General features: G+C 46.6%; 1 protein-coding gene across 2 annotated transcripts in view; it reads left to right on the forward strand.

The window, feature by feature from the left end:
- Positions 1 to 13,367, forward strand: part of HECTD1 (HECT domain E3 ubiquitin protein ligase 1) — a 321,546-nt gene that overhangs the window by 39,251 nt on the left and 268,928 nt on the right. For both annotated transcript variants that reach the window (XM_082275332.1, XM_082275333.1), the window contains exon 2: positions 7,794 to 8,027. In XM_082275332.1, coding sequence (XP_082131458.1) covers positions 7,888 to 8,027 — 140 coding nt within the window. In that variant the 5' untranslated portion in view covers positions 7,794 to 7,887. The remainder of the gene's footprint in view (positions 1 to 7,793; positions 8,028 to 13,367) is intronic.

Raw genomic sequence — 13,367 nt, forward strand, 5'->3', positions numbered from 1 at the left:
TAACTGAAATACATCACAGGAGATATAATTTGCTGCTCAGTGGATTTCAGTATTCTAGTCTGCATCTCCCCAAGGAAATTCCTAAAATCTGGCCTGTTGGTGGGTCCTGAGGACAGGAGTTGAGAACCACTGGCCTAGGCGAACAAAAAAGGAGGGGCTTTCCAGTACATGAAGTCCTTATGTAAGCGGTCAAAAAGGAATGGCAAGATCCTGATAGGAAGCCTTTCTTTTCTAGGGCCCTGTATAGGGGAATTTCCCTTTTCTGAGGAAGACATGTCAGTGTGGAACAATCGCCGAAATTGCATGCAGCCTTCTCTCAGGTCTAAAGGCAGACAGACCTAGCCTTCGAGGATATGGGTTCTCTGTCTGATCCCATGGATAAAAGGATGCATTCTATCCTTAAAAAGAACTAGGATTCCTCGTTGGGGAATCTTAAACCCACCATGGCTATGATGGTAGTTGCCATAATCTGGAGTACTGGCTAACCAAGATTAAGGAATACATCGAGGCTAGCACCTCGAATGAGAAAATTCTGTCTTCCTTTCCTACGCTTCTATGGGGCGTGGCTTATAGATGCTTTCTTGTTAGCCGAATCTGTACGCATGTCCGCTAGATCTTCTGCCCTGGCCAATTCAGCAAGGGGGGCTCTTTGGCTTAAGACTTGGCTAAATGAATAGCGGTCCAAGGTTAAACTTTGCAGGATCCCCTTTAGAGGGGACTACCTGTTCAAGCCATGCTTGGAAACTGTCCTGGATTGGACGGCAGACAGGAAAAAATCCTTTCCTGTCAAGGCTAGATGCAAAGAACATTTAAAAAAGAAAAGTCTTACCCTCCAGTCAGTTAATTTTGGGTATCGTAAGGAGGGGTTATCATTTGAGGTTTTCAAGCCCCCCCCCTCCACACCGGTTGTTCATCACCGAATTAGCAAGATGCATGGAAACCTTCAGGTAAGTACAGACTTATCCTGAATCTAAAACCCTTAAACGCCTCAGTTGCTTACAAAACATTCAGGATGAATTTGATCTTCTCGATAAGGGCTATCCTTCCCCCCAAACTGCTTCATGGCCTCAATAGACCTGAGAGACGCCTACCTGCACATTCCCATATCGGAAGGCTGTCAGAAGTTTCTCAGGTTGGCTAAAAGAATAGCAGAGGGCACGTTACATCTTCAATTTCAGGCCCTTCCCTTTGGCCTGTACTCCCCCCCCCCCCCCCCCCCCCGGGGTGGCTCCTGAATCTGGAAAATGTCCAGTCTAGTGCCCGCACAAAAGGTCACCTTTCTGGGCTACGAGTTAGATTCCAGACTTCAGAGGGTCTTTCTTCCTTTGGAAAAGAGTCAGAAGATAGACAGAGCTATGAGCCTTTTACAGAGCAGTCGGCCTATATCAGTAAGACCAGCCATGTCGACACTGGGGATGCTAACGGGCTGCAATTCCAGTGGTACAGTGGGCGGGACTTTACTTTAGCCCTCTGAAACTATTCATCTTGGGGATGTGGGTCCGCACTTGGCGCTCTCTGAATTCCCTGATGAATGTACCTGTACCGAATAAAATATTCCTCTGGTGGTGAAGGGTCTCAAACCTGTCTCAGGGTCTCTCATGGGTCCTGTCAGTGTCCAAGGTCGTCACTACATATGCAAGTGCACAGGTTGGGGAGCGCACTTGGCCTCCTGACTGGTGCAAGGGTCCTGGGAGAGCGAAGGTTCAAGGCGATCTTCAAACTGGAGAGAACTGACTGCAATCGAGCTGGCTCTCAGAGCCTTCCAGATAGAACTACAGGGACACAATATGCAGGTTAGCCAGGGCAATTCTGCCACAGTTGCTTATGTCAACTGACGAGGGGGGACAACTGAGAAAGTCTCTGTTGGCTGTGGCAAAAGGAATTCTTCAGTGGGCCAAAGCCCAGGTGCTCTCCCTGTCGGCGGTTCTCCTAAAGGGAGAATTGAACCAATTGGCTGACTTCCTGAGTGAGAAAAACCTTAACGGAAGGGGACTGGACCCTCATTTAGGATGTCTTCAGGTTGATCACTCAGAGATGGGGGGTGCCGTGCGTGGATCTGTTTACCTCTTTGCAGAATACGAAAATGCGACTCTTCTTCTCCCTGAACAGGTGGGACAGGGCGGGTGGAGTGGATGCGCTTGCTCAGAGCTTGCATTTCTCCAGATACAACACCCCCCGCTTGTACTAATAACAGCGGTTCTGAGGAAGTTTCGGAAGGATAACCGGAGACCGTGGTTTTCGGTCCTGAAGGGTCTGGCCATGGAACCCCCCTGGATTCTACCAGTTCGGGAGGACCTTCTTTTTCGGGGTCCAGTTTCCTGTCCCCAGGTGGAGCGCTGTAATCTCGCAGCCTGGCTTCTGGCAAAGAGTTGCTGAAAAGCAAGGGGTTTTCAGATCACTTGGTGGCAACTCTGCTTAGTAGCAGGAAGAAGGAAATGCGGGCCATTTACCCTAATTCCTGGAAGCGTTTTAACAGCTGGTGTGCAGAGAGCTTCTTGGATGCAGGCAGCCCAGTGGCAGTGCTGGAATTTCTGCAAAGTGGGGCAGATAAAGGTTTAGCTGTCAGTCCCCTAAACAGTCAAGTCTCTGCAATAATTGTATTTTTTTTAAAGTATGTTTAGCTGAAAACCCTTGGGTGATTTGATTCTTTAGTGCCTTAAACAGGCGGAGACCAGTGAGCAATTCCCCTTTTCCTACGTGGGATCTATCCTTTGTTCTACAGGCTCTTAGGACAGCGGTTTGAATCTATTTAGGCTTGTGTGGTGAAGTTTTCAACCCTCAAAACAGTTTTCTTAGTGGCGATTACTACCGACAGAAGGATTAGTGAACTGGAAGCTCTTTCTGTTAGCGCCTTTTCTACGGTTTTCTACAGGCTCACGTTGTGTTTAGGACAGATCCGGGTTTCTTACCAAAAGTGGCCTTGAAGTTTCACAGAGACCAAAAAATAGTTTTACCAACTTTCTGTTTGAATCCACTGAGTGAACAGGAGAGTAAATATCATAAGTTAGATGTTAGAAGTTGTGTCCTTCAGTACATGGATCGTACAAAGGAATTTAGAAAGTCTGATTCCTTCTTTATTCTATTTGCTGGCTCTAGTAAGGGTTCTAAAGCCTCTAAGCGTTCTTTTGCCAAATGGCTTAGGTTAGCTGCTAGCCAGGCCTATGTTTCAAGACGTAAAGAGGTCCCAATGGGTATCAGGACGCATTCCACTAGGGCTGTGGTGACTTCCCAGGCGGAGAGAGCTGGGAAGGCCTCGACCTAAGACGGTCAGAACAATGAAGGTTGGTATGATATGTCTGTCTCCCCAGCTGGCTGTAGGTATTCTTGGGAAACTGAAGGGCACTGGCTGACGGGGTTTAAATCTACATGGTTGAGGTGGTGTTTGAGAAGGGAGGAGCCAAGGTCTCTGAGGTGGTTGTCCTGAAAGACTCTTGGAAAAGATACCTGTAAAAGTAATTTTTTTTTTTTTGCTAGAAAATTACTTGGAACTCCCAAACATTTATATATATATATATATATATATATATATATATATATATATATATATATATATAATCAAATGTAGCAGGATTCCCAGCCACTTTGCTGGATATGGGTCCCCCCTGTGCATGTTCTTTCAAGTGTGAGCACCGAGACAATGACCAGTCCAGCATCTTTTGGGTTTTTTGTATTTATTGGGAACTTGGATTGGAGAAGGGAATTAGTGGGAGGGTGCATAGGGATGCGATGAACCCACCCGGGAGGCCGATTGTAAGTGGCATCAATTCGGTTACTTCCCGGGTGGGTAAATACATCGACTTCTTTCTGCAGCCCTTGGTGACCAAGACTCCCTCATTTTTGAGAGACTCAACTCAAGTTATTAATATTCTTAATAGTATAGAGTGGAAGGATAGTTATATCTTGGTTACGGCTGACGTGGCCTCACTCTATACTGTGATTTCACATCAACATGGAAGGGATGCAGTTGAGTACTTTCTTGGTCAAGGCACGCTTTTGGGTTTTCAAAACCAGTTTATTTTGACACTTTTGGACTATGCCATGGCACACAACTACTTTTGGTTCGGAGGAACTTTTTATAAACAAAGTAGAGGTGTGGCCATGGGCGCAAAATTTGCGCCCAGCATGGCTAACTTATTCATGGCCAAGTGGGAGGAGGATGTCATCGGTGACGTGCCTAGGCCGGAGATTATTCTCTGGCGGCGGTACATCGATGACATCCTCCTCCTTTGGGATGGTGATATGACATCGTTGGATAGCTTCATGTCGTTGCTTAATAACAACGACAGAGGCATCAAACTCACGCATGAAAGCAGTAGGTCAGAAATTCACTTTTTGGATCTGAGAATTAAGGTCGTAGGTAACACCTTGGAAACTTCGACCTTTTTCAAGGAGACTGACAGGAACGGATTTATTGACACATCTAGCTGCCATCATGTGTCGTGGCTTAGATCCGTTCCTGTCAGTCAATTCCTTAGGTTGAAGAGGAACTGTTCCAACAGGCTAGATTTTCTGCGTGAGTCAGCCATGCTGAAATCTAAATTTCTGGAAAAAGGTTACAGAGAGGAGGAGCTTGAGCAAGCTCTAGTGAAGGCGGATAGCCGCAACAGAGAAGAGCTTTTACAACCTCGAGCACGCAGGGGAAATGAAGATTTCCAATATGCATTTTTTTCCTCCTACTCTGTACAACATTTCTCAGTGAGGAAAATTATCCAGAAACACTGGCATATTCTGAAAAGTGATAGTGTTCTGGGATCGACTTTACCGGACATACCTAAAGTTATTTTTAGAGGTGTCCCACCATTACGGCTTCAGATAGCTCCAAATATTATAGACCCCCCCAGGACTGTATCCTTTTTTCAGCAAAGGGGAGGTTTTTATCCCTGCAGGAAGTGCCCAATATGCAAGATTAATGCCAACAGATCAAGAAGAGTCGAATCTTTTCGTTCTAATGTTATGCAACAGGAATTTAAGATCAAACCGTTTGTCACGTGTACTACATGGTATGTGGTATATTTATTGCGTTGTCCGTGTGGCCTGGAATATGTAGGCCGCACGATACGCAAATTGCACGTGCGATTAAACGAACACGTGGCCAATATTATTAAGTCCTTTCCCAAACATAGTGTGTCAAGGCATTTTGCCTCATGCCACAACAGTGATCCAAAAGGCACTATGTTTATTGGGATTGATAAATACTCTGGCGATTGGAGGGGTAGTAACTTGACAAGAGGGGTTTCCAGATTAGAAACCAGCTGGATATACCGGCTCAAAACTTATGCCCCCCATGGGCTTAACATCGATTGGGATATAAATTGTTTTATTAATAATTCTTGATTGATGTTTAATATATGTTGTTTAATATATGTTGTTTATATTGGTGAATATATTTCATGTGAGTTCACAGATATACCATCCCTTCGTAGCGAGCCCTCCTTTTTAAAAGTTTTTTATGTTTAGTTTTTACATATTGTTCATGTATAATTTTTGTTATCGGTATTAAGTTTGTGGCATAATTAGGAGTTCCCTGCATATTCGTTCTCTGCCACAAGATGGCGCCATAATCTCTTGTGGTCCATTGTGACCATCTATATATATTGGCTTAGTTAGCTCGTTTAGGGCTTATAACATTATGTCAAGATTTTCTCACTGTTAATGATTAATTTTCATTATATTAAGATATATTTGGGATGCGGTGGGTGGCTCTTTGTGCTTTCGTGCGGTGACACGCATGTTATCCACATACCGCGTCCCGATATTCTATGTGAGTTTTTCATTTTATTTTTTGTTGTTTATTTCCGGTTCCGGGCGGTGACACGCATATGGACCGCACTGTAAGCTTGGAGATGTCTTTTGATATCCTTCCTGTTCCGGGTGCTCATATTGTAGGAGTTTACTTCAGTAATTGAGACCCGCCTATGGCCCAGCCTTCCCTCGTATCCTCAGCGTATAAAAAACGGACGCTTACCGCAGGCCACACCCCCTGACGACGTCAGCATCTGACGAAACGCGTAGGAGGAGCCTGCGGTGCGTCACGTTGGGTCCACGAGAGAGACGCGGCGGCCATTTTGTCGGCAGGACACGAGTTCCAGGGAAGCTTCGATATATGCCTATCACTTATGCTTGATTACCTGCTCCCAAATGTGAGTTGCCATTTGTTATCTTCTAATAAAAGTTCATATACAGTATAACGCTATGGGAGTTGTCCCTTTCCTTTTCTATGTATTATTGGATCGGGATTAAAGCGGCTATTTCAATTGCCGATCTGAACTGGAGGAGATCTCTAAAGGCTGATTGTGATCTCTGTTGTGGGGGTCATAATCTTAGGGTAAGAGGCCAATTTATACTGTGGTGGCGGTTCTCTTCACACATGGGGATCTAAGTTTGAAGTGACCATAGGAGCACTCTGTCCTGTCCTGCTGAGATACTACAATATACAGATTTGGACTGTCTGTTTTTTCTATATATGGACTATGTGGTTCTTCAACTCATTTTTAGCGCTACACCTGCTTTGTTTTTAATTAGTGGGATACTTCTTTGGCTCAACTATGCACAATTTGCTAGGGACAACTGAAAAATGCCAATTGGCTCTGACTTGACGCTGGCTAGATGCCGGTCAATGCTGGTTAACGCTGGCTTGCTGCCTGTTAACTCTAAACAGACTTTGGACTGCTTTCTTGCATAAAGAAGTCCTCTTTGAGCTCCCTTAAGCACTCCTTGCTGAGGTAGCTAATTGTACTACTGCTGTGCTGCTAAACACTTTAGGGCCCACACCGGCACCCTCTTCCTCTCACTTATCTTCAGGGCTTAGACACTGGCACCCCCTTTCTCTAAAACTTCTCCACAGGTTAGCTGGCTCCCAGATCCCTCTGACTTTCTGGAGTGGTCCCCTCTCCTAGGCAGACCCCTGGGTGGTTTCAAGTACTCACGACACTGTTTTTCCCTGAAACTTCTGCCCAGCAGCTCCACTCGGTCCACAGCACACTTTATCCCTCTCTGCAGCTCAGCTCAACCTTCATCCTCTAGGCCGACTGCCCAGGATACCTTCGCTATCACTGAGGAGGAGAGGCAGCCGTCACCCTACTCCTGGGACTTTGCTTCCCACCAAAAGATGCCCTTTTACATGCTCCCCTCAGACTTGTAGCCTATCCCAGGGCTATATATATATATATATATATATATATATTATGATATATATTATGATATATTAGCAGAGACCCTAGAGAATAAAATGACGATTGTTGCAATCTTTTATGTCGCACTGTATTTGCGCAGAAGTCTTTCAAACGCAGTTTTTGGGAAAAATACACTAATGAATTAAAAAAAAAAAAAACTTAAACAGTAAAGTTAGCTCAATTTTTTTGTATAATGTAAAAGATGTTACGCCGAGAATCGCGAGAGAATTGGGATCTTTCAAAGCCGAAAAATTGTGATTCTCAATTTATCCAGAATCGTGCAGCTCTACCATGTACAGAAAAGCAGCAGTTGCCTTTCTTTTGCCTTTTCTTTTATAATATTTTTTTCCAAATATAACCTACCTGTATTTGATTTTCAGTTACATTACATAACTTATTTCGGTAGATGTCTTGTAAAGGTTAGTTGCCCATTAGTTAAATTGTCTGTGTCCTCTCCTGGTCTGCTACCAGGCTGGTTTATGGAATTCAGAACACATAATCAGCTTATACCAGAAGCTCGCACTTTACAGGCGCCTCTGTTACTTTGGCCAGGCTGGGATTAACCTTCTTTATCTGCAACATTAATAACCCAAGGCCTCTCTCTGCTGCTTCCTCTTACAGGTGAGGGCCCCAGCAGACAAATCAAGCCTGTGGATCGGAAGAACCAAACAGACGACACGGCCATTGTGGAAGCCGCACCGCAGCCAGAGCCACCATGGCTGATGTAGATCCAGATACATTGCTGGAATGGCTGCAGATGGGACAGGGGGATGAGAGGGACATGCAGCTCATTGCCCTGGAGCAACTATGCATGCTGCTGCTTATGTCTGATAATGTGGACCGGTGCTTTGAAACGTGAGTTTTTCCATTCATTTTTTTGACAACTGTGTTTTTACTCTGATGTTTTTTCTTTTTTGTGTTGTTGCCAAAAATTACTTTTTATGCCCCTTTCTTCTCAAAAGAAAACTATTGTTACATTGTTGATTTTAAATCCAGCGATTCCCAGTACTGCTCTTCATTTTCAGCAAGACCGTTGAACCACTCAGTAGCAGATGCTCAATTCCCTACCAAATATTCTTGCTCTGAAGCAGCCCCTACCCAGAAATGTATTGTTGTCACACTGGCAAAGGATGTTCTTACTTTAAAGTGTTCACCTTTACAGAAAATCTGTAAAGGTTACCTAACCCAATACCCCCTCATCACCCCCCCTCCCCCTCGGCTGTACTTGCCATCAGCAATTCTTAACTGTCAGGGCTCCTATAAGCTGCTCCATATTTGGTTTGGATAGGCAAAATGAATGGAAGTTCACCCTTCCACTCTTTGCCCGCAGCCTTTTGGATGCATCACAGGTCTCAGAAGACTGCGGGACCATTTACAAAGCGCAGCGTGGCTCGCGCATGTGTAGTGAGAAGCTGGCTGTGAAGCTGCAAGTATCTAAGTCAATCAGTGCTATCACAGGTGAGTTCATAGCCATTACAGAATGAGGTGGTGGATAGGAACTAAAGGTAAGTTAGTTCACAGTAAACATGTTTGTGTGGGCAAAGCACAGATTCATTTTAACCTTTTTGCTACATGGACCTGCGCTCCACTTTTAAATTGGCCAGACAATTTTTGTGACTTTTCCATTGGTTTTTTGTTTTTCCCTTACAGCTTTTTGAGTTTGTTAAAGCAAACCATATTTTTCAGGAATCTTTGGATCAGTAGAATAAAAATAAGGTGTTACTGATTTTCTTTCTTTTTTTTTTTTTTTTTTTTTTTTTGTTTTTAAGGTTAAGAATCCGTGATTTTTCCGCAATTGTTTATCAAAACGATATTTCCCTTTCGTTTACTGACAGACACAGCTTCAAGTCTTCAGACCATTGAGCTTATGCTCTCGCTCTCTAGGAGTAGGACTAGGCAGAAACCTTTTTTGGTTTTTGAGGTAGTCCCTGAGGATATACCATCACTTCCTGTTGAAGGACTTCAGATTTTTCTGCCTAGTCAGGACTAAGGACCTTGGCTCTCTGCTGCGATCTGCGGTCCGGGCATTTTTTCCTATTTAAATGGAGTTTTTTTACTTTTTCTTATTTTTGTTCCTGTGTGAACTACAATCAACAGTCGGACAGGGCGACGCACTGGATATCCTAGATCCTTACGGGCTTCCCAGTCTTGCCTGCAAGCGCGACCCAACTATTAGCTCGGCGCTAGGTTGGCCGCGACATAGTCCCATTGGACGGGGGCAGACCTGCGAGTGAAGCACCTCGCGAGGTCGCATAGCCCTGGTCACAACAGTCAAGACCAAAGTATCAGCGTACCTCCAGGCTGCAGCACCCCCATTCCAGGATGGTGCTGTGGACTGCTGGGAGTGGCACCCGCCTAGTGACTGTGGTATGGTGAGTAGTGTCCCCCCTCCTTTCCTGCAAAATTGCTGGGGTGGTCGCAGGCCCCCCCTTGGGATGGTAGGCCCCTCCTGTGTCCTTCCTCCCCCCCCCCTTGTGTTTCCCCCTTCTTCTTTGCGGGCATGGGTGAAATTGGGTAGGGGGGCTGCATGATGCTGGGCTGGAGGAGCAGTGGGTGCTGCTGCTATTGGCCCCCTGTATGGGGTGTCTGTGCCTGGCTGCTGCAGGGGGGTCTCCTCCTGGGGTCTGGGACGTTTCCCTGGGGTCCAGGGTCCCGTGCAGCACCGCGTTGCCGCCATTTTGCCATGATCTCTGTATTCCCGGCTTGGGCAGCCATGTTTTTTTAGTCCAGCTGCCATGTTTTTGGTTTCCCCTTAGAGTTTTAATGGCGGCCATTTTACTGTCGCCTGATGCAGTGCTGAGGCTGTGGGGGCCTCTAGTGTCAGGTTAGCGTTTCCTCTTCCTGCAGTATGGCAGACCATGTTTGGCGCTTTCCAGCTCGGGTGGTAAGTCTCTGGGGGTATATATCCTTCCTCTGCTGTATACAATGCTGCAGGTGCGCTGGTTCTTGTGGTGCTCAAGCGGTGCACAGGGAGGAGGGGCTTCCCATTTTTTTAAAAAAAAAACAAGATTTCTTTCTTTGTTGAGCAGCACGGTTCCGTTTAACCCTCTATGGTCATGGAGCCTATGGAGCATGTTTCACCACCTAATCAACTCCAGAAAGCTGCGGTACGAGGATGAGTCGTCGTCCTCTGAAGCTGCTCATGAAAAAGCGCTGGTCGAGGCCCTGATTGTAGTGTGGAAAACTTTTTAAAGTTGGAGGACTCAGCTGCTCCTGAGCCGACGATGTCGGTGCAATTTGGCACCTGCAAATCTTACAAGGTAAACAAGGTGTTTCCCTGTGCTCCCTATTTTGACTAGATTGTCATTAGTCCGTGGGGTTTCCCGAAAAGCATGGTTGGTATACCTAAGCGTTTTCCTAGAAGGTATCCCTTTTGAGGAGTCTCTTCTGAAGAAACTAACCATTGGTCCATTGGTGGACCCTCAGGTTTCCAGTCCTAAATAAGGCCAAACTTTTGCCGGTGGAAGATTCCCTGTCTTTTAAGGACCCTGTGGACAAAAGAGCTAAGGCTCTGGTCTGGTACTTCTTCACCGTGGCAGGTTCAATTTTAAGACTGGCATTTGCCATCACCTGGGTATCCCAGACATTAATGGAATGGGCTAGGATTTTGTGGCAGGATCTGGAGGGAAGTTAACACTCTTCTGAGCTGGCGGACCTAGCGGATCAGTTGATCCTAGGTTTACAGTATATTTGTGATGCATCTCTGGATGCGGGTCCCCTGGCCGGCAGGGTTTCTTTAACAGCCGTGAATCTTCGCCGCATGATCTGGTTGAAGTACTGGTTAGCTGACCAGGCTTCTAAAAAGGTGCTGACGGAACTTCCTTTTGTAGGTGACCGTCTGTTCGGTGCCTCTATGGAAGAAATCATTAAGGGTCTAACGGGTGTAAGAGTACTGGACTTCCGCAGGCTGCTAAGGGCAAGAACCTTGCCTGAAGTGGGGTCCCCCCTTTTTGGCTCACAAGCGGCCCTTTCTTCTAGCTGGGTCACAGGAAAAGGGCTTGAGATCCACCCGTAACTTTGCGGTAGACTATAAGAGACCCTGGAATGGTAAGCCCAAAGCTGGCGCTTCTGGTTCCGCAGACAAGCCAGCCTGAAGGCGCATCCTCACCCGCGTCTGGGGTGGGAGGACGTCTTTGTTTCTTTCCGAATCCTTGGTCCTTGCTCATTTAGGACAAATGGGTCCACAAACTGATTTGGTTCGGTTACAAGATCGAATTTCGGGCCTTGCCTCCGGCAAGGTTCTTTTCCTTCCAACTTACGCTTGTTCCTGGAGCGGCTACAGGGCCTCTACGGAGCAGTGCAGGACCTGTTAGCACAAGGGGTGATTATGCCAGTTCCAGAGTCGGAACGTTTCCAAGGTATTTAGACAAATATGTTTACAGTTCCCAGGAAGAGGAAGGAAAGGTTTGTCCCATCTTGGATCTCAAGGCTCTGAACCACTTTGTGCAGCTTCAGAAATTTCGGATGGAGACCATCCGCACAGTAGTAGCTTTCCTTCATCAAGGAGATCTGCTGGCCTCTATTGATCTCACGTACGCTTACCTTCATAGCCCAATATATGTCGGGCATCAGCGTTTGCTTTGTTTTGCCCTGGGCCAGGAGCACTTTCAGTTTGTGGCGTTACCCTTTGGTCTCGCATCAGCTTCTCGAGTGTTCACAAAGGTTTTGGCCCCAGTGTTTGCTTTCTTACGGCAGAAGGGGATTGCGGTACTAGGTTACCTGGACGATCTGCTTCTGCGTGCAGAGTGTTCCTCGGCTCTAGAAGCCGACTTGGATGTTACGGTGCAAACTCTGCAGGAGTTCGAGTGGACACTGAATTTTAAGAAATTAGCACTATTTTCGTTCACAGAGCTGGACTACTTGGGTCTGACGCATGCAAGTACTGGGTTTGAAGGTATCCACATTCAAGGTGGTTCCGTTTCTCGCAGTTCCACAGAAGATCTTCGCAAAGGGAGGGAATCTCATCAATGGTGGCTCCGCTCACCGGCTCTGCGTCTGGAGAAATCCTTTCTTCCCCTGTATTGGACTGTAATCACCACTGGTGCCAGTCTGTCCGGATGAGGAGGTGTCTTGGGAGTGTGTTCGGCATAAGGTGTCTGGACTCGGGAAGAGTCCAGGTTGCCGATCAACATCCTGGAAATTAGGGTGATCAGACGTTGTCTGTCTCAATGAACGGATCGTCTGCAGGGATGCCCTGTGCAGATGCAATCGGACAATGCTACGGCTGTGGCATATGTCAATCATCAAGGGGGCACAAAGAGTGCCCTGGCGGCCTGGGAAGGGGCCGGCATCTTGAGGTGGGCAGAATTATATATTCCAGCCCTCTCTGCTGTGCACATTCCAGGGGTAGAGAATTGGCAAGCGGACTATCTCAGTCGGCAGACTTTGGACCTAGGAGAATGATCTCTTCATCCGGAGGTTTTCCATCAACTGTGTCTTTGGTAGGGGACCTCTGATGTGGACCTGCTGGCTTCCTGTCTCAACAGGAAGGTGCAGAGGTTCGTGTCAAGGTCTTAGGATCCTCTGGGCCAACACTGCAGACGCTCTGGTGGCTTCTTGGGGTCAGTATCGTCTTATTTATGCCTTTCCTCTTAATACAACTTCTGTCGAGACTGCTACACAGAATCGAGGTAGAAGGAATCCAGCCATTCTGGTGGCACCAGACTGGCCTCCCAGGTCTTGGTACGTAGGCATGGTAAGACTGGTAGCAGACCTCCATTGGAAACTTCAACTCAGGGAAGATCTTCTGTCTCCGCGACCAATCCTCCATCCTGCTTTACGGTCACTGGCTTTACCGGCGTGGCTATTGAAGCCAGGTGCTGAAAGACAAAGGGCTGTCGGAGTTAATGATTCCTACGCTGTTGAAGGCAAGGAAATCTACTTCCAGGAAGGTTTATCAAGTTTTGAAGGCATACAATATTTGGTGTGAGTGGCGGGGGGTTTCTCCCCGCTCCTTTTTTTTGTGTGTCGTTTTGTTGGAGTTTCTACAATTGGGTGTAGATCAATGTTTGCTCTGGGGACCATAAAGGGTCCGATTTCCACCTTGGCATTTTTTTTTTTCCAAAGGCGTTTGGTGGCGAAGCCCTTGGTTTACACTTTTGTGCAGGGAGTTTGCCATCTGGCTCCTCCGGTGCAATTCCTGGTACCTCCATGGGATCTCAATTTGGTTCTGTCGGTGCTTCAAAAGCCCCCATT

The sequence above is a fragment of the Pelophylax lessonae genome, assembly GCF_965119305.1.
Source record: "Pelophylax lessonae genome assembly, chromosome: 13".
In the NCBI taxonomy this organism is placed as follows: Eukaryota; Metazoa; Chordata; class Amphibia; order Anura; family Ranidae; genus Pelophylax; species Pelophylax lessonae.